Genomic DNA, 25,765 nt, shown 5'->3' on the forward strand with positions numbered 1-25,765 from the left:
CTTTCATTCTTTCTTCTATCTGGTCCATAATGTTGACCCTCAAAATGATTTTTACATTCTACTAAATATACATATTTGGGGCCAGAGTCATCATTTGCATTTTTTTAAAGTTACTTTTCTTTTTTTTTCGTCTCATGGTATTCGCTGAAGATTAGTGTGCAAAACTCATCAAAATGGTGCATTAAAATCATGACTGTTGTGCAAAATAAAAAATGCTTTGTATTTGTCTTTGACCTTTTTTTGACACTTTTTAGAGCAAAAAAAAACCCAAATTACATTAAACTATGACAAAATTCTGCCAAAGTTTTAAGCGTTCATAAAATCACTTCCAGGGGACACTAAGTTTGCACCAAATTTTGTGACTTTTTGAAAAGTTGCAAATGATTAATCAAGTAAAAACATCTGGAAACTCTAAAATCCGCCCACATTGGTGAAGTAAAAGAAAAGATCGGACAAACACAACTAAAGAGACTTTTGATTTGCACCATTTTTAAAGATGAATATGACGCAAAACAAAGACGCAAAACACTAAAAACTCAGCTAAAACACGAGCAAATGCAATGATGAATTGGGCCCTTAACCTTTTTCATTTTTACTTGATATTCTACACTTATTACACATAACAGATGGTCTACCTGTGGGGCTCCACACTGCCTACACGGCAAGGCTAGTCGTTGAGACACGTGTAACTTAGTAAGCTGGTCACTGCCGCCTCTGTCAGGGAATGGTTTGTGTGTGCACTCCGAGTAATCATCCGGATGAAAATGGGCAGTGATCTTAATTCTCTCACAGCCATGCTGAGAACAGTAGCTGTGCCCAATCCGATCTTCATAGGCTTGAAGGTGAAGGAAGAGATATCTGAGGAAATACAAAGATAGGACATTAATAGATATAATGTAAGCCCCCCCGCTCAGACAGCAGAAATATAGCGGGGGTCCCATGTCCACATAGGCCTGGCACATTCATTTATGCCATGAATATTAGGGGTCAAGTTGAGGTCAGGGTATTTACTGTTACTGTATGTAAAAGCAGCCAGATCTGGTTCTGACTGGCTTTTTGCCCGCCTAAATTTTTGATGGATGATTGGTTGTCAATCAGTTGCTGGGCAGATTTTGTTATGATATATACCTGAGCACCGGCGTTGGATACTCAGTTCGCCGGCGCTTGAAGAAAAGAAGAGCCCGCCCTCCCTCCCTTTATGTTATCATTCACTTGTCGTTTGGTTTTATTTGTGGGTAAAAATCACTCAACTTTGGGTGGATTTGGTTTCAGGAAGTTTATGGACATTTGGACTTATGAACTTATGGATATTATTTATTGGTTATTTATTTAATTAATTGGATTTTGTAACTCAAAATAAAACCTCACGGCCATTTATTCCAACCATTAAAGGTGTCTTGTGATTATTATAATTATAGTTATAGGCCTTATGGGGACATGTGCTCATAATAACCATTGCTGTATTATACACAAGTGGAGTGATTTTCACTTTGGACTACGACTGGGCTCATATCACGTTTTTAACACACACCAGTGGGTGATTCGGGGCTTCTGTCTGAAGCCCTCAAAAACGGAATTCAATTGTACAGGTGCTTCTCACAAAATTAGAATATCATCAAAAAGTTAATTTATTTCAGTTTTTCAATACAAAAAGTAAAACTCATATTATATAGAGTCATTACAAACAGAGTGATCTATTTCAAGTGTTATTTCTGTTAATGTTGATGATTATGACTTACAGACAATGAAAACCCAAAAGTCATTATCTCAGTAAATTAGAATTATTAACAAAAAACACCTGCAAAAGCTTCCTAAACATTTAAAAAGGTCCCTTAGTCTGTTTCAGTAGGCTGCACAATCATGGGGAAGACTACTGACTTGACAGATGTCCAGAAGAGTCATTGACACACTCCACAAGGAGAGTAAATTTTGCATTTCATTTGGAAATCAAGGTCCCAGAGTCCAGAGGAAGAGTGGAGAGGCCACATTCCCAGCCTAGTGTGAAGTTTCCACAATCAGTGATGGTTTGTGGAGCTATGTCACCTGCTGGTGTAGGTCCACTGTGTTTTATCAAGACCAAAGTTAGCGCAGCCGTCTAACAAAAAACTTTAGAGCACTTCATGCTTCCCTCTGCCGACAAGCTTTTTGGAGATGGAAATTTATTTCTCCAGCAGGACTTGGCACTTGTCCACACTGCCAAAAGTACCAATATCTGGTTTAAAAACAACAGTATCACTGTGCTTGATTGGCCAGCAAACTCGTCTGACCTTAACCTCATAGAGAATCTATGGGGTATTGTTAAGAGGAAGATGAGAGACACCAGACCCAACAATGCAGACGAGCTGAAGGCTTCTATCAAAGCAACCTGGGCTTCCATAACATCTCAGCAGTGCCACAGGCTGATCACCTCCATGCCACGCCGCATTGATGCAGTGATTGATGCAAAAGGAGTTCGACCAAGTATTGAGTGCATTTACTGGACATACATTTCAGTAGGCCAACATTTCGGATTTTAAAATCATTTTTCAAGCTCGTGTTGTAAAGTATTCTAATTTACTGAGATAACGACTTTTGGGTTTTCACTGGCTGTAAACCGTAATCATCAACATTAACAGAAATAAACACTTGAAATAGATCACTCTGTTTCTAATGACTTTATATAAAATATGAATCTCACTCATTGAAGAACTGAAATAAATTAACTTTTTGATAATATTCTAATTTTGTGAGAAACACCTGTATCTGCCAAAGGGGCTATTGAATTTAATGAAGCAGGTGGAGTCACTTTGTGCTCTATCTGCCCTCATTTTCGGCAGTGTCTGGCTTCTTGAGATGGGAACAACAACTTGGTTGACTGCTATCTTCCACAAACAGAGGCATTTTTGAACATGGGTCACGCCTGTTATTGCAACTCAGTTGAGTTTGATTTTGACAACAATGGAATTTGGGATTTGGAAGAAACGTCATAAGCGTCTAAAATATATATAGGTGTTATATCCTTCCACAATTGATTCTCTACTTACAGTATCATGGATTTATATTAGAAGGTGACACCAATGTAATCCATGAGGTTGGACCACGGTGAATTTCCAGAAGTCTGTGGTGACCTACTGCCTGTTACAGCCTTTGAATCTATTTGGTGTTGTGAATTCTGTGGCAGAGCTCCCTCCTGTGGTCACAAGTGGTACTTCGGCTGATTCTCTCTATGAGCTTCCGTTGGTGGAGGAGAGTGGTACTGCGGCTTCTGAGTTTCCTTCCTCAGGTGATGTGGGGAAGTCGTTAGGTGCTGCTCTATTTAACTCCACCTAGTGCTTTGATCCTGGCCTCCAGTCAATGTTCTAGTATAGGACTTGCTTCCTCCTGGATCGTTCCTGTGGCCTGCTGCTCTGCATAGCTAAGTTCCGCTTTTGTTATTTTGTTTGCTGTTTTTTTCTGTCCAGCTTGCTTATTTGGTTTTTCTTGCTTGCTGGAAGCTCTGGGACGCAGAGGGTGTACCTCCGTGCCGTTAGTCGGTACGGAGGGTCTTTTTGCCCCCTTTGCGTGGTTGTTTGTAGGGTTTTGTGTTGACCGCAAAGTTACCTTTCCTATCCTCGCTCTGTTCAGAAAGTCGGGCCTCACTTTGCTAAATCTATTTCATCTCTACGTTTGTCTTTTCATCTTAACTCACAGTCATTATATGTGGGGGCTGCCTTTTCCTTTGGGGTATTTCTCTGAGGCAAGGTAGGCTTATTTTCTATCTTCAGGCTAGATAGTTTCTCAGGCTGTGCCGAGTTGCATAGGGAGCGTTAGGCGCAATCCACGGCTGCCTCTAGTGTGGTTGGAGAGGATTAGGGATTGCGGTCAGCAGAGTTCCCACGTCTCAGAGCTCGTTCTATGTTTTTGGGTTATTGTCAGGTCACTGTATGTGCTCTGACTTCTATGTCCATTGTGGTACTGAATTACCTTATCATAACAATTTGGCACCTGAAACCTAGTTTAGTAACTGGACATCACTGAAAGAACAATTTAAGCAGTGATTCATATCAGTGGTCTCCACATCGCAGCCCATTACCTAGTAACCCAAATGCTTTCACATTTTGGCAACATCCCTGTTGGGTACTCTAGCTGGAAACTGGAAACCAGCGGCAATGATTCAAGATTGCAAACTCCGTGTGCTGATACGTCTCTACATACATTTTGGGTAGAGTAAAATTAAAGTTGCCACTAATTCATATTTAAGTCTGATACTAATCAGCTTTGATGGCCCAATTGGGTTGTATGTGAGCTCATGCGCAGGACAGTGATATGACGATGGTCTGGACCATGCAAATGATACCAATGTGTCTCAAATCCTCGAGCATGAAAAAACTTGGTTCCAAGCTTATAATGGCAGGTGATGAAAGAATAGAAGCAACCGCGGTTGTCACAATGTGCTTAGATCGGTACACGAATGGGGACTGGAATCTAATCCAGAAAGTAGTGAAAAGGCATTTGATCACATCAATAAATCAAACAGAAGTGTTGGACATGCCCGGCAGGAGTTAATGTTTGGCGCTTACATGTCTCTGTAAAGCAGGAAACATGAGCATTGGTAGTGAGACAAGCGCACAGGCGCTGCCCATTGTACTGACAGAATGGTGCAGGTGCGACACTTAAACTGTACTGTGACCTTCATGTCTGCGAGAGTCTAGAGATACATGATAACATCTGCCCCCAGGGAGCTCATTTTGTGGATAACATGTTCCAGCAGAGGATAGCGTGCAGATAGGGAACTGGAGCATTAAATAAAGGGTTGTATTGCTGTTTCAGCTTACGCTCAACTTGTAACGGGCAAATGGAACAACATAGGAATAGTATTACAGCGATTATATCGATGTCAGTAAAAACCACTCCTACTGTGCTAGAATGTATTGAGCGCCATGCACACAGGCCGGGCACTCACCCTGACTCCTTACTGAAGTGATACAGTCGATTTGCGGACTTATTCAGGGCTTGATGGATAGAGGATGCCATGGAGTAATGGCGTACACTGTGTACACGTCCAGTGTTACGTTCATAGATGTCCGCTGTCACCTGGAATACGGCACTTTTAGGGTAGCACAGAGCAATCTGCAGCCAATCTCCTCTGTAAGGAACAAAGATGGAGGTCAGTCATTTCATGTTTTTGTTGTACAATCTAGCATGTCACACGTCGCAAAGCTCAGATGACTTGAGGTTGGGTTCTCACATTGGGGCTGTGCTGTGATTTTTTTTCCCCATAATTTTTGGGGATAAAATACTATAGTACTGCCTTGATGTTGGAAAAATGTAGCAAAAAAAAAAAAACACCCTTAGTCAAGCCTGAACTTTCAGCTTCCAAATAATATATCATATAAAAGCATTTGGTAAATTATATTTTAAGATTTTGGACCTCATAGAATCATAGAATCAATGGTAGAGTTGGAAGGGACTTCAAGGGTCATGGTGTCCAACCCTCTGCTCAATGCAGGATTCACTAAACCATCTCAGACAGATGTCTGTCCAGCCTCTGTTTAAAGACTTCCATTGACTCACCACCTCACCACCTCTCACGGCAGCCTGTTAAACTCGTTGATCTCCTCACTCCTCACCTCTTTTGATATGTATTAAGTTTTATCTGGAAAAAGGGCTCAAAATGAGTGAATATGAAAATCCTGCATTTATTTCTATTTTGTGACATTTGAAGCCTCACATCTTCTGACAATACTGCTCCTTATTTGAGTGATCATGTATCATATGATTCACAGAAGTGAAATAGCTCAGATATATCAGGTATATGCAGGATGCGCAATGCTAAGCCTTGTGTGCACTTGCATCATGTAGTGGATATACTGTACTCTGCTAATGTGGAAAAGATCTATCTGCAAGGCATCACAATGATGATGAACACAGGGGACAGCTAAGTGGACTTGAGCACTCAACCTTTCGGACATTTCCCAGAGAGCTACTTGGGGCTATATTACTGCAGTAGTCAGAGCTCGGGAGCAATCCAGGATAACGATCAGCTCCATGCACAGCCAAGAAAATTCCAAAATCTGGAGGACATTCCTCTATTGAAAAAAAGCCAGAGCTCGAGCGTTCCCCACTCTCCTGCTGGGTTTTAATTACAATTAGACATCTCTGTTAAGAAAAGAATTATTAGATCAAAACTGACAAGGTTTATGTACTAAGCCCGAAGTCCGGTCCTTGAGGGGCCGTCAGTACTGTGAACCTCCTCCCTGTCAACCTGTCTGTAATCCACATTACAAGATCCCCTATTGTTCTCTGTCGTTCTCCGTGGATACCTCCTGGATTGCTCATACCCCCCAAAAAAGTTCACAGGGGTCATTAATGACATAAACATTTTTGTTTTTTGTTTGTTTTTTTTACTGAGGAAATTAATTCTATCGCTTTCTGGGAATCAAAAGTAATCTTCCAATACTAATTATACTTGATTGGAAACAGCACTGCAAGATAAACTCAGCTGACTGCCCTTGACATTCTTTTCTCAACGCTGAAAGATTTCTTATTTTGGGCAAGCTGCGCCTTTTTAGTACATTATATCTACAATTTGTATCCCCCATAATACTCTACAGGACTCTCACCCCGGGTTCATGGGAGAGATGCAATCTGCCAAGATGTAGCCTATTTATAAATTCATACAGTGAGGTATTTCCTTCTTAGGAGATCCCTGATAATGTGTTGTATTCTGATTATCACAGGGCATGACCTGGAGAGACGGTGGAAATGGCCAGGAGACAGTGAGAAAGATGCTGTATGTTATCCTGCTAGGAGTTGCCTTGCTCTCTGGTGCAACCATCCTCAGGAACATACACCACCCAGCTCGTCTCTGAGGCCTCCTTCAGGCCGCCATCATTTGTCTTGTACATCAGTGTCATAGAGCTGAGTTTGATAAGGTTGTCTTTTTTTAGCATCATTGTTTAATCAGTGAATTTTACATGGAAAAACAAATTGCACCACTTCTCCTATGCATTACAAGGGTAATCATGGAGAGCATAAGGATTGGGCACTGATGTCATCTATGATTTTCATGGGGCCATAGACCAGAATGGGTAATTTTCATTGGTGACTTAGATGGACATGTTGCCATGATTTTTATCTGGAACACTCACTCCACTCCCAGTAGGTTATAATGGCTACATGTTCTATCTGTGACAAACACCGAACAAGAACGTGATTGACCGATGTCTGAATAGGGCCTAATACTCCGTGTATGCTTACAGATGTAGCATCAGCCACCATGATGGTTGTAGCACACTACAATGAGAGTATGGTGTGCCAAGTGTATTCGCAAAGAGAATGAGGACAGGCACACTACACAAATGTATTATGCTCACTTACATAGCGCCATATTATTCCCCAACGCTCTACAGATATCTCCATCAGTTCCCATTGGGGCTCTCAATCTAAATTCCCTATCAGTATGTCTTTTGAGTGTGAGGGGAAACCGGAGAACCAGGAGGAAACCCACCCAAATTCAGACAACAAAGGGATGCTGTCCTTAGTGGGATTTGCATCCAGGACCCCAGTGCTGCAAAGCAACGGTGCTAACCATTGAGCCACAGTGGTGGCCCATAACACATAGGGCAGGATGCCAAGGCACACTATGCTAATAACGCTGTGCCTGCTGCCACTTCTATATGTACACCATGAGCTGCACTGTAGGGTTGGTCACCAGCATTCCTAGTGGTGTGGATTCTAGCCTCAGCATAGCTGCACTTTCATGAAGGTGTAGGCCTCCTCCCTAAGTCAATACCATGCATCCGTTCATATTTTTATTTTTTTGTACTTATTCCTTGCTTCCTAGATACAATATATTTTATCAGTCTGGGAGGATGCAATTTGCTATCATAAGTAACAATGAATGAGGAGCTTATGAGTTCATTGGGAACAAAATCTAGCATGGCTGACCTTTTGTGGTGCAGTTAGCACAGAAGGTCTGCCAAATCCTGAGGTTCCTAAGCACAAATAAACAGCAATACTGATATCAACACAGCAATTGCCGACGGAAAAGAAATCCCATCCCTGACCATTGCCAGGGTGCTCACAGACGTCCTTATGTCCATGTTTCTCCTCAGCTCTGGGGAAACTAACTGGGATGCTGCCTATAAGTTCAGCCCCACGTATCTGATCCAACATGAGCTTCTTCTGCTGCCATACGCTCCTGTTTAGGAACGAGTGTGTTTGGTGAAATGTGTTGGCAGCCATAATGCACATTTATCGGCCGTGCTCCAATAGGGAGTTCTGGCAGTTTTCAGCATTGACACAGAACAAAGAATCAGCGCCTGGAAGCCAGTCAGACACACGGCCGCTCTGACAGGCCTGACTGAAATCTGCAGAATGCATGTCATTAATTGCGAAGGCAAAACAGGGACATCTTATGTCTAAATCACCCTTGTCACGTGTCACTGGAGACAGGCGCAGGCCGCCAGACACACATAGGCAGTTAGGAATCCAATGAGACAGACACATACTGTGCATGTGGCACCGATAATTACTCACATACAAAGCGAATGATAACCCTATAATTATAATGTGGACTCTTTTATACAGACTTTATATTAGCAAACCTTAATGAGGCATTCACTTCCTGCATTTAGAAGATGTATTGCTTTATGGGGTGTAAAGTACATCCCTGTCATTAGAATGCTCCACTCATATCCCGATCTGTCACCTAGGGCCAAGTGACATCCCTTCTCAATAATTAATATACGTTCTTGGCCAATAATAACATTATATAATCACACTATAAAAGAGAATGATATATGGTATTTCTAAGGTTTCATTCAACAGCTAATGCTCCCTCTGTGAGGTCAAATCTTGAAAAGTGATATTGTGCCAGAAACACCAGCACTGTACCTGTGCCTGGAAGTGGCTCTGAGAGAAAGACACCTGCTAAATGGAAATCTATATATGAATACATCATATAAATATAGACTCACAATGCTGAGACTGAGAGGACTAGGCCAACAGAGGGACAAGGAAAATGGTGCCTTGGAGTATACAACAGCTGCAGACTTATGCTGAGGACTGTCTTAAGCAGACAGCATATTCTAATGTGACTAGGGGCCTTTGGGGGAAGGAGAATCTGTGCCCATCGGATATAAATCTGATACTGTATACAGTAACCATGGTTCAGTATGGAAATAGCAATGGCTGTAAGATAGAGCAAGACCCGAGGATATCACACATATGAAGAGGCAGTCATATTAACTTGAAAATCAGTCAAATTAATCAAGAATGACAAATGTGAAGATATGGAACGTGTTTGGTACCTGTTGAAGTTGATCGGATACAATATGATTTCTCTGGGTGACTGTCCCTCCCATCGGATGGTATAGGCTTGATGAAGCATGACCACTGGTTGGTACTGCTGATATGGTGCGCCCTTGTTAACCCCCACTAGTCTTAATGGATGTGAAGGATAAGCAGCTCTGGCCACCAATATAGTCAGGTTCTCAGGTCGTCTGGCTTGGATATATAGCTGAAATATACAAGGGCAGAGAGGAATAAATATTTCCTGATAATTCATTTGAAGGAAATATATCACCAGCATAGCACCACCCCAAACTATTTACAGTATATGTGCATGTAGCAAAGCCCAGCTATACCTTTACATGGCCCGTTTGTTCCTCTGTTACTGAGAAATCAGCATCTGAATTGATATACAAACGAGGCTGAAGAGCTGTTTGTAGATCTGATGCCTCGGTCACTCCAGCTCTATTTCCTGTCCAGTGCCGCACACACTTGCTTGACTGATAGCCTCCGTGATGTGTGACTGCAGGAAAAGGAGCTGTCAGTAGAGCAGGAGGAGGTGACACTTGGCGTGCAAAAGAGCTGGAGTGACAGAGGCTTCAGATCTACCATAGTTCTTCAGCCTCAGTTGCATATCAATTCAAGTACTAATTTCTCAGTAATGAAGTACTGGCCACGTAACGGTATTGCTGGACCTGCCTTCCAAACATGCATATACAATAGATAGCTTGTGAAATCCGGCTGACAGATAAACATTTAGAGAACATGCTGAACCAATCAGGACGTGCCCACCTAAACTGTAAAATACTTTTTTTGATCCCAGTAACTTCATGAAAACAACAGAAAGGAAGTAAGAATGTGTTTACAGCACATTACAAGGCATTAGGGCACATGATGAGTAGCAGTATGAGTGGGTGTAAAGTGTGCGTTGTATTGGATGAGCGCAATATTCATAGAAATGATACACTGAACTGAGTGAATCTGATGCAAAGGCTATAGAGTGGCATGGATCCCACAGGGGGAATCGTGATCCAGAGCACTGCAATAAACACTGCAATAAACAGCACCCATTAAAGCTTGCAGATCAAATAAAGCGGCTTTCACAAATAGTAACTAGAATTTGGCACATGATTAAGGGAACAATGAGGGTTGTGGAGTTGGGAAACAGGAATAATAGATGAACTCCAACTCTGTCTTCTAAAAACATATTACATATTGTATATTATTAATATTGTATAATGTACTACAATACATGCATACTTTGTTGCATATTCACTTTACTAGAATTTTAGACATGTAATACAAAAAAATACATTTTATGCTCAATTAGGTAGCCGGAATATTTAATTAAGAGTGCTGAAAAGCATCCATGGTGGACACATTGGCATTGGAACTGGACCACGGAGCAATGGCAGAATGTGGCCTGGTCTGATGAAGCACTTTGCCTTTTGCACCTGGTATGTGAGCGAAGAGATGGAACTAGGATGCATTATGAGAAGGCGGAGGGAGTATGATCCTCCTGAAAATGTTCTGCTGGGGAACCTTGGGTCCTGACATTCATACAGATGTTACTTTGACACCTACACCCCTAATGGCAGCGGCCTCTTAAGCATAATGCTTCCTTCCACACTGTAAAACTGGTTCAGGAATGTGACAGGAACATGGTCAAGGTGTTGACTTAATCTTAATCTGATCAAGCATAAGTGTGAAATGCCTGAAAAACAATTATGATCCGTGGAGTTCCCACTTACAATTTAAAGGAACCCTGTCATTATTTTTTGCTACCTAATCTGAGAGCAGCATAATGCAGGGTAGGAGACTCTGAATCCAGTGATGTGTCACTTACTAAGCTGCTTAGTGTAGTTTTCATAAAATCACTGATTTATTAGCAGGAGATTAGCACTGGAGGACTAGTAAACCCGCTGCAATCCAACCACGCCCCACCACTGGTTGGCAGTTTTCTGCCTGCCCACCGTGTACTCAGAAAGCTGCCAATCAGTGGTGTGGACAGGGTTATAGAGAAATCAGCAATCAGAGAACTGCTAGATCTGCAGCAGAGAAAACAGTTTTTAATCAATACTGCAGCAACCATTAAAGTGACACATTGCTGGAATCAGGGTCTCTGCCTCTATATCAGACTGTATACATTGCCTTTCATGGCAAGTTCCCAGGCGTTTTGCATCTGTATTCTAGTGTGTGGTCCTTACAGGTGTGAATGCAGTCATTTTATGACATGATATTTATTACTGTTTTTGTGTCCACAGATATAATACACTGAGATTTATAGGTATTAGCTGTGATAAGGAGGTGGAGGAGTGTGAGGAATTAGCCTGCGAGCCAAATGTCACATACTTAAGCTTATTAAATGGAAAAAACATCTTATCTATTCCCCATCATGATTTGGTATACTATGAAGATTTAGTATGGCGTAACTAACCCTGACTCACAGATTCATGATTTATCAGTTAGCTTTTCAGAAGAGAAGTACTGGGGTATATCTTAGAGCTGGTCTGTTAGGGCACGTGCGGATGACAGTGTGTTCTCTCATATGAAAAATGGGGTAAGATTATGCTAATCACACTCTTATCAGAGTTTGATCAGAGTGTGATCATGGTGTGCTCCAATTCTCTCTGATGAAGAGAAGATGGAGAAAAAAAAATGTCTTCCTCTTTTCCATTCAGCCAGTCTGTGGAAATCGGACTGCACTCAGGTGTCATCTGAGTGCACTCTAACGATTTACACAAAGTCATTGACTTGCATGGGCACGTGTGATTCGAATATCAATTTGAACTGGGGGATGCAGTGACTGAAGACAGTCCGAGGAAAAAAAATCCGACATGTGCGCGGCCCCATAGCATAATATTGGTCCATGTTTTGCTCTAATTGTGACAATCAGGCGAAATTTGGGTGAATTTCACTGCTGCAACCACAGAAATGTTTAGCACTGAAGATAAATTATTACAAATGATAATCGTTCATCTGCACAAACCTTTGTGGTGGATAGTTCAAATGCATAATTAAAAAAAAATACTATGGGGTATATTACATGACGTGATCTGTAAAGGGTTAATAAAGTGAAAGGAGTAAAAAAAAAAACAAAATACCGTGATAGATACCGTATATGTTTCTCCTGTCTACGAGGTCATGGAAAGAGCTGTCAAGAAAATGGTAGTTGCTCTGGGTGTAACGTAGGGGGGACGTTAGAGAATTGTCTAAGATCAAAACTAATGAAATAAAGGTACAACAAAAATGTGAGAGGCTCAGGTATGGGAAAAACACATAATCTACACCCCGAAGAGGAATGCAACCTGCTGCTGTTGTCAAAGAAACTCAACAAAACTGATTTATAATGTACGGCAGCGAAAGACACGTATGAGTGTAATGTTCCATGACACAGCGGCCCGGATTCCTCCCTCGCTGTCACCTGTACGCACAGCACCGCTCAGAAGGAGCCATATTACTATTGGCTCTACAATCCTTCTGTTATTAATTGTTCACCCCTATGACTCTTCAAATTGAAAACCCTATAGACATATTAACAAAAAACAAGATAATCCCAGCAGTCATTCTGGATACCGGTAGATACATTGATAGATAATATCACATCACTTTCTACTTTATTTACCCAGCTATTTATCTATCTAGTGAAGAGCTGTCAAAAGCAAATAATACATAGATTCCGTATAGAAGATTGTTGAATTTGACTTGTCACCAGGTCAAAGTGGCCATTTTTTTGCTATAATTTTGTTTCCATTCACCCCATGAGTATTCTATTGTTTTTTTTTGTTTTTTAAATCTTCCATGTGGTCCTATAGATATGGACCTTGCTATTTGGGGCTATTTTTTAGGGCCTTTTAGTAGAATAATTTACAGAATCCCTTATTTAACATACATTTGACCAGTTCACGGTTCATTCAGCACCTTTAATAAGGCCGGGGTCACACTTACAAGTTCAATGCGTGAGTTTCTCGCATTAAACTCACAAGTGTGTATATTAAAAAAAAAAAAAAAAAAAAAAAAAAAAAATTAATTAACTGGTTCATGCAGCTTTACATGAACACCCAAGCCTTACACTATGGCTGGTCCGAATAACTATAGCAATTGTTACCATCCACCTCTCGTGTCTCCCCTTTTCCTCATAGTTTGTAAGCTTACGAGCAGGGCCCTCACTCCCCTTGGTATCTGTTTTGAACTGTATTTTTGTTATGCTGTAATGTCTATTGTATGTACAAGTCCCCTCTATAATTTGTAAAGCGCTGCGGAATATGTTGGCGCTATATAAATAAAAAATTATTATTATTAAAAAAAAATTATTATTACAAGTGTGACCCCGGCGTTAAACATTTCGGTTTTTGGAATGGATTAAACCTATCAATTTAGAAAGCATTAGTGCACACATAGGCTATAGTCACCAATTATTAGTGAACCAGGAGACGGAATAATAATCTGGATCACACAAATGGCTTCCATTATACGTGAGTGCTCCTGAAGGCCTGAGTCTATGTTCCAATTCCCACCAGCCAACTCCTAGCACGAGAGTAATCATGGTAAAAGCAGGGGCTTGATGGCACGGAACTGGGCAGAGGAATGGTTTGGAGGTTTAATAAGACACGTGAGCCGGGCTTAACATCACTGTGGGAACGTGCAGAAGACTTCTCTAATAAGGCAATGTTTGATGGAACGGTTTTGGTTACATAAATAGCAATGATGAAAAAGAGCTGCACTGAAATGTGTTATTGTAAGTTTCTACACTGAGCTCTGTGGTGATGACAAACATGGATTCCCAGTAAATGCATTAAAGGGGGTTTCACTACTTAGACATTTACAGCACATGGACAGAATTTGTCATAAATGCTTGAAAGATGTGGATTCGACCTCTGGGACCCACAACTCTTTGGAGAATGGAGACCCCCTGACATGTTTGGTGAACGGCCTGCTGTCCTGTAGTGAAAATCATCATTGTACCATTGCTGGGTGAATGCATAACTGGGATTTCTAAACTTGCCCAACTTATAGAAAGAATATGAAGGTAATTTCTCAATGTAAGTACATTTCTGGAAAATGCTAAAGCAAGCAAAGAGACAAATTATTTCCTGGAAAAATCGAATAGGGGATACCTTTCTGACCGCTGGGGGTCCGCCTCACCCATATCGAGAATGGTGCAGTGGTCGATTTTGCACACTCCCACTTTATACATTCCTAATGGGACCACCGTGTACGGCCGAGCGCTGCACTCAGTTGGTATTCACCACTTCCCTAAGAATGAATGGGACAGTAGTGCACATGATCGATCACTGCACCATTCACACTGCTCTCGGGGTTACAATGATCGGACCCTCAGTGATCGTCAACACCCCTTGTCAATATCCCTTTAACCCTTTCGGGCATTAATAAAACACAGAATATAAGTAGTTTGACCTATGAGCTGAAATGTCTTTTGTACAGCAAATGAGGAAAATAAAAAAGCAGCTAGTAGTAGAATAATGCAAGTGTAAACAGGTGCAATCTGCTATGGCTGCACAATACACTAATGAAAGAATACAGCAGCGCTCTGTATGCACTGAGATGAGCACAAACATGCCTAATATGAATAAAGAGCCAATTTAGCAATATTGCAGTTTAAATTTCATATATTCAATGTTTGCATACATCTGAGCACATCTGTATTCTTCTGTGTATTGTCCAGTCACAGCAGCTTGCACCTGTTCACACTTGCTTTACTCATTGTATGTGCTGGCCAGTTTTCCATTCTTTTTGTAGCATACTGTTGGAAGTGGTGACGGCCTCCATATTTAGCTGAGCACTCCTCCCATCAGCCTTAGGCTGCCGTCACACTAGCAGTATTTTACATCAGTATTTGGTCAGTATTTTACATCAGTATTTGTAAGCCAAAACCATTAGTGGGTGATAAATGCAGAAGTGGTGCATATGTTTCTATTATACTTTTCCTCTGATTGTTCCACTCCTGGTTTTGGCATACAGATCCTGAGGTAAAATACTGACCAAATACTGCTAGTGTGATGGCAGCCTAAAAGTTCATGCAGATGTCCATAGATCTCAGTCCAAGCATGGACCGTAATGTATGGTAAGTTTGTAGGTCTCCTGAACCCAAAACCCTCACTGGCATTCATGGCGCTTTGGAGTTCACATTGTGAGACCTGCGGACAGCCCGCGCATTGCGGTCCGTGCTCGGACAAAGATCTATGGATGTTAAGGCTGTTTTCAATTAGCGTTGGATTCTACCTGGCATTTATATTTGAAGGCTTTTAGCCCATGAAAGGCATGATTGATAGTTATTTGATTCCGCATCTTTCCATAGAAAGGTCTCCTTGTCGTGGCTGGTGGTCACATCATTGGCCAATTTATGCATTAAGAATCTTAACTTTATAAGAATATTTTATATAGCAGTGATGCAGTCTATATTCATATATTCAATGTGTGCATTCACCTCAGCAAATGCAGAGTGCTGCAGTAATCTTTTATTCCAGACACACATAGTGTAAACTTTGGTAAATCTTGGACCTACCTGTGCATATCTGCCGCTGCATATGACGCCATTCCATTGTGGCACTGTAAGGCATCCTGGATGACGCAGAAGATAGTTATTAGCTCTCCCAACAAAAGTATCAGGATACCCGGTGACTGATCCGTCCAAATCATGGAAAATTGACACCTTGTCACCATCATAGTCATTAGAGCCAAACCACTGCCCTGAGTGACCAAAAAACACTTTGCGACCAACCTGGAAATAAAAGGGGAAATGTTAAACAATAGCAGGGCCAGAGCATATTATTCCCTTATAGTGATTGATAATCTAGATCAGGCATCTGAGCATCCAATAAACCATCTACACCGTGTGACGTGGTTAATATGTGGATTAGGAGAAGTAGTTATCATCTGCTGAGATCATCTGCAGCAAAGAAGTAGGGCAATTGCTCACAATAGCATCCGTTTTGCAGATGTGGTCTGATATCTACTCTGGAAGCCAGGAAATACAATAACTAATTTGGATTGATGACTAAGTATCTAATATAGAAGACGTTCTGCACATCTGATCCTTCCACCATGATTATTTGCTTGGTGCAGGTCTTCAGTAGTCGTAAAACCACGTAACGCAGTCTCCATCCATGACTAAATAAGGGCCATTCTATTTTTTCATTGTACATAGCACTGACACTTGTAAACTCAGCTGCTGCCAGGAAAGTGAGAATGTATTACTGCATCTGGACTTACTTCTGAGCTGTCTGGTGCAATCCAGCGGATTCCAGTGTATAAACCAGAAAGAAAAACATGTGACGGCTCCGGTACTTAGGTAACATCTGAAGCTCAACGAAAGTTTGTGTACTTTGTCAGGTCTGACATGGAGAACATCCGATAGAGAAAATGGATAGGGAATCGCTAAGGCTCTGGCTGCATATCTGTCCGGACGTCCTGTCGGTCTGTGGCGTTTTAGGAACAGACAAACGGAATAAGTGACTCTTTGCATCAGATATGCAAACAGAAGCTGAGGAACCCTACCGATTATTGCAGGGTCCATCTGGGTCCTGGTTTGAGAAGACAAAGATCTGGAAGACATTTTTTGTGTGTTCCAAAAAATGGAATACATGGGGCCCATCCATTTTTGCTTGGCCAACTGATGGAAAATCACTTGTTCCGTTTGTCTGTCCTAACACATTACAGACCAACAGACTGTCCGGACAGATACTGTATGTGTACAGAGCCTAAGGGTATGTGAACATGTTTAGTACTTGCATTTTTTGGGCATTTTTTTCCCATGGGTGAAACACGCTTCAAAAATGCTGAAAGAATTGACACACTACAGATTTAAAAGAATGTTTTTAGGTTAAGTTCACACTAGGCGTTTTTTCAGCGTTTTTTTTTTCTGAAGCAAAACCTAATCTCTTGGCAGGGAAGAAGCTGCAGAAAAAAATGCATGTTCTCCTTGGGTTTTCTGGCGTTTTTCATGGCGTTTTTGATGCAGTTTTTTTTTCAGCAGTTTTAGCATGCTAGATTTGTCTCTTGTGCGTAAAATGCAGCTGCAAATTAGCATTAAAAAAGGCATCAAAAAACGCAATAAGAACGTCCAGTGTGAACTTAGCCTAAAGGTGCCAATCTGCATGGAAAATATAAGCAACAATTGCATGACACTTTAGAAATCTCATTCACTTTGCTGGTACTGTAAAAAGCTGCGTTGTTTTTCTGCCGAAAAAAATGTGCTGGAAAAAAATACATCAAAAAGGCAATGTGTGAATAAGCCCTTAGGATGCTTGTGTTTATTTAGCTATCAGCTATTAGCTCTTATGTGTAGAGCTCTATTACAGAATCTTTCAGCATGCTGGAGTATTAGGCCGGCGTCACACACAGCGTAAAACAATACGGTCCGTATATTACGGCCGTAATACGCTGAAAAGTCCCCCAAAAAATGGTCCGTTGCTCCTCCGTAGGCAGGCTGTGTCAGCGTTTTTTGCGCATGGCATCCTCCGTATGTAATCCGTATGGCATCCGTACTGCGTGGTTTTCTCGCAGGCTTGCAAAACCAACATACCGCTATAGAAGTGATCCATGTGTCCCAAAAAGAAAAGAATATATATATATATATATATATATATATATATATGTCAGTAGACACATATATGTATATATATTAATACTTATTCCAGCGCTATACAGCTTGAAAGCCGGTAATTCAATTACCGGCTTTTTCTTTCTCCTTCATAAAACCCGACATGATTTGAGACATGGTTTACATACAGTAAACCATGTCTTCTCTCCATTTTTTTTGCAGATTCCACACTACTAATGTCAGTAGTGTGTATCTGCAAAATTTGGCCGTTCTAGCTCTTAAAATAAAGGGTTAACTGGCGGAAAAAATTGGCGTGGGCTCCCGCGCAATTTTCTCCGCCAGAGTAGTAAAGCCAGTGACTGAGGGCAGATATTAATAGCCTGGAGAGGGTCCACGGTTATTGGCCCCCCCCTGGCTAAAAATATCTGCCCCCAGCCACCCCAGAACAGGCACATCTGGAAGATGCGCCTATTCTGGCACTTGGCCACTCTCTTCCCATTCCCGTGTAGCGGTGGGATATGGGGTAATGAAGGGTTAATGCCACCTTGCTATTGTAAGGTGACATTAAGCCTAATTAATAATGGAGAGGCGTCAATTATGACACCTATCCATTATTAATCCAATTGTAGTGAAGGGTTAAATAAAACACAAACACATTCTTTAAAATTATTTTAATGAAATAAAAACAATGGTTGTTGTAGTATTTTATTCAACGCCCAATCCAGTCACTGAAGACCCTCGTTCTGTGAGTAAAGAAACATAATAAACCAACAATATACTTACCCTCCGCAGATCTGTAACGTCCAACGATGTAAATCCTTCTGAAGGGGTTAAAACATTTTGCAGCAAGGAGCTGTGCTAATGCAGGCTGCTCCTCGCTGCAAAACCCCAGGGAATGGGAAATTACCTAGAAAGCTCCCTGGCTCCCTGGCTTTCTAGGTAATTTCCCACGATCTATGAACAGCCAGCAGAGGGCGCCTCACCGCAAATGATGCTAAATATAGATCATTGATCTATTTTTAGCCTCATTCCCTGGGGTTTTGCAGCGAGGAGCAGCCTGCATTAGCACAGCTCCTTGCTGCAAAATGTTTTAACCCCTTCAGAAGGATTTACATCGTTGGACGTTACAGATCTGCGGAGGGTAAGTATATTGTTGGTTTATTATGTTTCTTTACTCACAGAACGAGGGTCTTCAGTGACTGGATTGGGCGTTGAATAAAATACTACAACAACCATTGTTTTTATTTCATTAAAATAATTTTAAAGAATGTGTTTGTGTTTTATTTAACCCTTCACTACAATTGGATTAATAATGGATAGGTGTCATAATTGACGCCTCTCCATTATTAATTAGGCTTAATGTCACCTTACAATAGCAAGGTGGCATTAACCCTTCATTACCCCATATCCCACCGCTACACGGGAATGGGAAGAGAGTGGCCAAGTGCCAGAATAGGCGCATCTTCCAGATGTGCCTGTTCTGGGGTGGCTGGGGGCAGATATTTTTAGCCAGGGGGGGGCCAATAACCGTGGACCCTCTCCAGGCTATTAATATCTGCCCTCAGTCACTGGCTTTACTACTCTGGCGGAGAAAATTGTGCGGGAGCCCACGCCAATTTTTTCCGCCAGTTAACCCTTTATTTTAAGAGCTAGAACGGCCAAATTTTGCAGATACACACTACTGACATTAGTAGTGTGGAATCTGCAAAAAAAATGGAGAGAAGACATGGTTTACTGTATGTAAACCATGTCTCAAATCATGTCGGGTTTTATGAAGGAGAAGGAAAAAGCCGGTAATTGAATTACCGGCTTTCAAGCTGTATAGCGCTGGAATAAATATTAATATATATACATATATGTGTCTCACTGACATATATATATATATATACCTATTCTATGTGTACACATTTATTATATCTATTGGACTGTAAGCTGTCAGTGTGATTTTACTGTACACCGCACTGAATTACCGGCTTTTCTCTCTAACAGCGCTGCGTATTTCTCGCAAGTCACACTGCTTGTCCGTGTGTAATCCGTATTTTTCACGCTTCCATAAACTTTCATTGGCGTATTTCTTGCGCAGTACGGTGACAAACGCAGCATGCTGCGATTTTGTACGGCCGTAGAAAGCCGTATAATACTGATCAGTAAAATACGGCAAATAGGAGCAGGGGCATAGAGAATAATTGTGCCGTATTTTTTGCGAGTTTTACGGACGTAGATTCTGCGCTCTTACGTCCGTAAAACTCGCATGTGTGACGGCGGCCTTAGGAGCACAGACATATAATGTCTCATTGAGTCACCCAAAACCACCGCCTGAGGCGAGGGCTCATCTTGTGTCATGACAGAAGGGGCCCTGGTTCCACCTTAAACGTCTTTTTCATCTAAGTTACCAGATGTGTAGACACCATAAATCTGGTTCAGGGAGTCGTATAAGGCTACTTTCACACTAGCGTCGGAATCTCCCCGTCGCAATGCGTCGGGGAGAGATTCCGACGCTAGCGTTTAACGCATTGCACAATGGAGGCAGCGGATGCATTTCTCCGGCGCATCCGCTGCCCCATTGTAAGGTGCGGGGAGGTGGGGTCGGAGTTCCGGCCGCGCATGCGCGGTCGGAAAAAGCGGTCCGTCAGGAGCAAAAAACGTTACATATAGCGTTTTTTGCTCCCGACGGTCCGCAAAAGCACGACGCATCCGTCGCTCGACGGATGCGAAGTGTGGCAATCCGTCGCAAATGCGTCGTCAATGCAAGTCTATGGGGAAAAAACGCATCCTGCAAGCACTTTTGCAGGATGCGTTTTTTCTGCAAAACGACGCATTGTGACGGATTGCAGAAAACGCTAGTGTGAAAGTAGCCTAACACTCGCTTGGTTAAAGGGGTTTATGGTGTTGCCAAAAAGTAAGGGATCTAAGTGGGGCGAATTCAATAAGGAATTGGGCTTTGCTTTCTTATTGTGTGAATTGCCCTTCATGGGAACCCAGAAGGTTTTTTCTTACAATAGGTAGGTAATTAACACTATATTGGTGAAGGCCCATCTCCCGACACTACCAACGGGTGCTGCGTGCCCATCATATTGTAATGGCTGTATGTCGTACTGCTGCTCATGAACGCAGCGGAGCGGCCGTGAGCTGCAGCACCATGTAAAGCCTCTACAAAATGTACAGGACTGCACCTGATAAACAAAGAAGAGAATGGGGCACTTGCTGAAATGGTGCAACCTCTTATAACAGCTGGTCGTGAGGTTGCAGGACCACTACTAATCTAAAATGGTTGGCCTATCCTAAGCAGAGGCCACCATCGCCCCTTAAAACCCCCTTTCAGTAATATTTCAAGGAACTGTATCTACATCAATTTTCCACAATGTCTTGTTACACTATTAGGGTATGTGCACACGTAGGTGGGATCTCTGTGGATTTTTCCGCACATGTTTTTGTAAATCGGGAGGTAAACCGCACTGCGGATTACCTGCGGATTTACTGCGGAATTACCGCGGTTTTTGTGCAGAAAGAATTGGGCACTGCGGATTTTGTTTTCCATAGGTTTACATGGTACTGTAAACTCATGGAAAACAGCTGCGAATCCGCAGCGTCAAAACCGCTGTGGATCCACAGCAAAATCCGCAGCGTGTGCACATACCCTAACATGCATTGGTTCAGGCGCACATAGTCAACTCTTAAAATATAGAAGGGCAGTGTGAAACCTCGGATTCCTTGTAGTCAAGCAGATGTGGTGCTGATTTATGGCAGCCTGCACTCTGCTGATTCCCTGCCACTGTATGACTGCAAAACTCGCATTGCCAAACACAGCCGGCCCGAGTCATCACTGCATTTCCGCCATTTTTTTGGAGCGAATTCCTTTCAACAAGTGACTTTTTGACTTGCGAGAAACTGACAAATTGCACCTTTTAGCAAGTGTTGCTTTTGTGGTTTCGTTTTCAGGGTTTTTTACGTTTAATGTATGGCTTTTCCTGATTTTTTAGACAGATTTGGGAAATGGAACTTTTTTAAAAAAGTCGCTAAATTAGGCGTAACTCTACTCCACTAACCTCCGGAGTGATTTTATGTACGCCAGCCATTTTGTCACATTTTCTTGCAACTTTCCCAACTAAAAAGTCACAAAACCAGTTAAAGACGGAAAAAAGGCTATTGGGCTTTTGCCAAAATTTATGCATTTTTAAGAAAAGTGACTTAAAAAAATGCAAATAATGAATGGGTCCCAGTGATTACAGACGTCAGTAGTGCTCAATATCAATAACGTGACTTTGTCTGCTGTAACACAATGAGATCAATATTAGTAGATATTTTGCAAAAAGTGTTCTATCTGCATAACACAGGAGAGGTACAATCCACTGCAGGACTCCAGTGACACTGCCAAAGCTATTATGCTGTGATTGAGAATCAGCTTAGCAGCCTGTATCATGATACCACTCAGTTACTCGCAGAGGAAGCACTCGCGATCATATTACACAATCCTTTCCCCGTTCTAAGCTTACAAAATAAATCATCTTGTTTATCACACGTCCAAAATGGCAGAATGACTTGAAATAACAAGAAAGAAGACAGATAAATATTTCTATTTTGGGAATTGTACATGCTGTTCACCCCGATGAGCAAATGACACAGTTAGCAGGAATGGCGCCGGCCCAAAGGCAGAGAATGGAGAAAAGATGTGAGCCTTTAGACATTGTATCTACCGTATGGTAAAGTATGAGAAGCAGTGCGGGACAGGAATCGCTAATCTGATCCTCAGATGTAAAAAATGACCCCCAAAGCTGTTTATGGGGCCTGGAAAATATTTCCACACTATGTAAAAGAAATGAAATTGGGAAATATTTTCTGAGCAGTGACTATAAAACTGCACATATTATTTTGCCATTTTCTGTTTGAAGCCATTGTACTTATATGCTGGAAATGATTAACTCCATTTTAGCATGAAGTGTATATTTTATAGGGCTCTTTTAGGTACATACAGTATTTACACTGATCCTTATCACCTAATTAGTAGGAATTTAAAGGAAAATTCTAACCATAATTGGAGTTAATGCCATTCAGGTTTGAATTGAGTTGAGAGCAGTCTCCATTCTCCGCTATGCTATGATGTCTGTGAGGCTAAAGGTACCGTCACATTAAGCGACACTGCAGCGATATAGACAACGATGCCGATCGCTGCAGCGTCGCTGTTTAGTAATTGTGTGTTCGCTGGAGAGCTGTCACACAGACAGCTCTCCAGCGACCAACGATGCCGAAGTCCCCGGGTAACCAGGGTAAACATCGGGTTACTAAGCGCAGGACCGCGCTTAGTAACCCGATGTTTACCCTGGTTACCATTGTAAATGTTAAAAAAAAACACTACATACTTACATTCCGGTGTCTGTCGCGTCCCCCGGCGTCAGATTCCCTGCACTGTGTAAGCGCCGGCCGTAAAGCAGAGCAGTGACGTCACCGCTGTGCTCTGCTTTACGGCCGGCGCTGACACAGTGCAGGGAATCTGACGCCGGGGGACGCGACAGACACCGGAATGTAAGTATGTAGTGTTTTTTTTTTTTTACATTTACAATGGTAACCAGGGTAAATATCGGGTTACTAATCGCGGCCCTGCGCTTAGTAACCCGATGTTTACCCTGGTTACCAGTGAAGACATCGCTGGATCGGCGTCACACACGCCGATTCAGCGATGTCAGCGGGTGATCCAGCGACGAAATAAAGTTCTGGCCTTCTAGCTCCAACCAGCGATGTCACAGCAGGATCCTGATCGCTGCTGCGTGTCAAACACAACGATATCGCTATCCAGGACGCTGCAACGTCACGGATCGCTATCGTTATCGTTCTAAAGTTGCTCAGTGTGAAGGTACCTTAAGACCTGGAGGCTGATCAGTTGAGTCTTCTAACAGAAAAGTTGCTTCTAGAGCCATCAATATACCAAATAAAACCATTCTGCAGGGCATGGAACAAATAGAATAAATGTCAATGCCCTGAGACTCCCTGGAAAAAGGGGGGTGAAGTGTATTTAAACCCTGGGTGGGCTAGGCGTGATGCCCAGAGAAGTGAGGGGTTGAGGGGACAATTGGGTTGGGGCAGTTCTTACATGTCACCACAAATGTTGGCAACTATGATCTAGTTGGGTTAAAACCATTGAGACCACCACAGTCCCTATGAGCGAAGAAGATACAGACCCAATGGCTTCATCATCACACATCAGCACTACCGGAGCGATGGTTTGCATTGAAGAGAAGCACACACCCCCATTCACATGAAGGGGACGGGGTTGAAGTTTCGGAGCAGAATTGACTATAAAGTAGAGCTATGGCCTTTCTATTCTTAGGCTTGGTGGACCCAACAGACCATCGATCACTAATAAGATTGTTATGGCATATAACGGACATGGGATATAGCCTGGTAGGAAAACCACTTGCAAGTGTCATGGGCCACAGGTGAGCCTGTATAGGGACAGCTCTCTCAGCTGGTTAGTGCATATGGTATCCCCTATAACGACTCCATGGTACATGATAGTGCAGCTCACAGGCCTATAAGATAGTGACAGTGAGCAGGCAAGTACTGTATATGTTGAGGGTAATGTGCAGCTACAGAGGTATATATGCAATATATAGATAAGTCTGACATTGCTTCTAAGCAGTACTGAGATGGCTGTGGTACAAATGGCTGCCCTGGTACACAACGCCAGGCAGTCTGCGCCAACTGACATTAGGTCTCCAACAGCTGCAAGCCTATTACAATTCTAAGAGAAAAGAACATGCCTTCTCTTGAACTTTTTGGCATGTGGCCGTGGCATACTAGGTATTTTCTGATTTCCATTTCCATATTAATTGCCACTTAATCCTTATAATGAGAGATTTGTGTGCGGTCTACGTGGAGAACCTAATCCCAGTCAATATCTTGCAACAGTACTCAGGTCATTTGGCTAAGGTGGGGAAATGTGGACATAGCTTCTTCCCAACATAGACATTAACTCTGTTTGAATAGGTTTCTTAAGATTTATGTTTGCATACAGTTTTATGGATCTTAACTCTATGATAGCCAGCTGGAGCATGTTTAACAAGACTCACTCCATGATGGCTGGCTCTCCAGATACATCTTCTCTGGCACCATTTGGTTAATCATCATTGACTTCATGTCTGTCTCCTACAAGACTCAGCGGGTTTGGCATTTCAGGGTGTAGTCGTGAACTGGTTCAAACAATACCTCTATTTTATAATGGATAATGAAAAGCATATCAGCTCCACTGAATACAAGCTTAGGAGAAAGGTCAGGGCAACCTGCAAGACACACACAGCTACCAAACACATTTCTCCAAGAGTCGAGCTGCCAACACAAATAACCCTCAGACTGGATCCCAGCAAAATCCACAGATTCCTCAGCATGTTATCTGCTTTCCACCAGGCATAAACCTGGAGACTTTACTGAAAACAATCACACCGCTTTATGTAATGATGACCACATGTTTAACTATCTCTATAACAATCAAATATAAATTCCATATAGATCATCCTTCTCTCTTCCCTTAAATTGTAGTCATACTTTACTCACACTTCTCTCCATCTTAACCTGAGAAATGTTATTTTGAGGAGTAATTTGCCAGGAATTCTTTAGGGAAAATCCGATTGCACTGGAAGGACGTTCTGCAGTTGGGACAAATTTCTTGAATGTGCATCTGAGAAGTCGGACTGGTCCATCATAGATCTGAAAACCACGAATTGGGAATGTCCTAGGTGAAAAATAACAGAAATGTAAATCATATATTCATCCATCACATGTGCAAGCCTTCCTTCTAATATCTGACTTTCCCTTCCCTTGGTAATAGAATGTCCTTAGTCTGTGGCATCTCAGTCTATATTAAGTCAGAATATAAATCATGACTACCGATTAGTAGTAGAAATGTTTAAAAGACAATGTAGAAGAATATGTTCATGGCACAGCCTGCAAAAATATATC

The 25,765-nt window shown here is 42.0% G+C and overlaps 2 protein-coding genes across 3 annotated transcripts in view; both read right to left on the minus strand.

Annotated features, from left to right (window-relative positions):
- The window catches only part of CEMIP (cell migration inducing hyaluronidase 1), a 137,860-nt gene that overhangs the window by 98,261 nt on the left and 13,834 nt on the right, over positions 1 to 25,765 (minus strand). The window lies entirely within an intron of this gene.
- Positions 1 to 25,765, minus strand: part of LOC138676678 (cell surface hyaluronidase CEMIP2-like) — a 141,837-nt gene that overhangs the window by 2,569 nt on the left and 113,503 nt on the right. For both annotated transcript variants that reach the window (XM_069766196.1, XM_069766197.1), the window contains exons 17-21: positions 25,361 to 25,538; positions 15,779 to 15,994; positions 9,273 to 9,481; positions 4,922 to 5,104; positions 636 to 858 (exon numbers count right to left, since the gene is read on the minus strand). In XM_069766196.1, coding sequence (XP_069622297.1) covers positions 636 to 858; positions 4,922 to 5,104; positions 9,273 to 9,481; positions 15,779 to 15,994; positions 25,361 to 25,538 — 1,009 coding nt within the window. The remainder of the gene's footprint in view (positions 1 to 635; positions 859 to 4,921; positions 5,105 to 9,272; positions 9,482 to 15,778; positions 15,995 to 25,360; positions 25,539 to 25,765) is intronic.

This window comes from Ranitomeya imitator, chromosome 4, assembly GCF_032444005.1.
Source record: "Ranitomeya imitator isolate aRanImi1 chromosome 4, aRanImi1.pri, whole genome shotgun sequence".
In the NCBI taxonomy this organism is placed as follows: domain Eukaryota; kingdom Metazoa; phylum Chordata; class Amphibia; order Anura; family Dendrobatidae; genus Ranitomeya; species Ranitomeya imitator.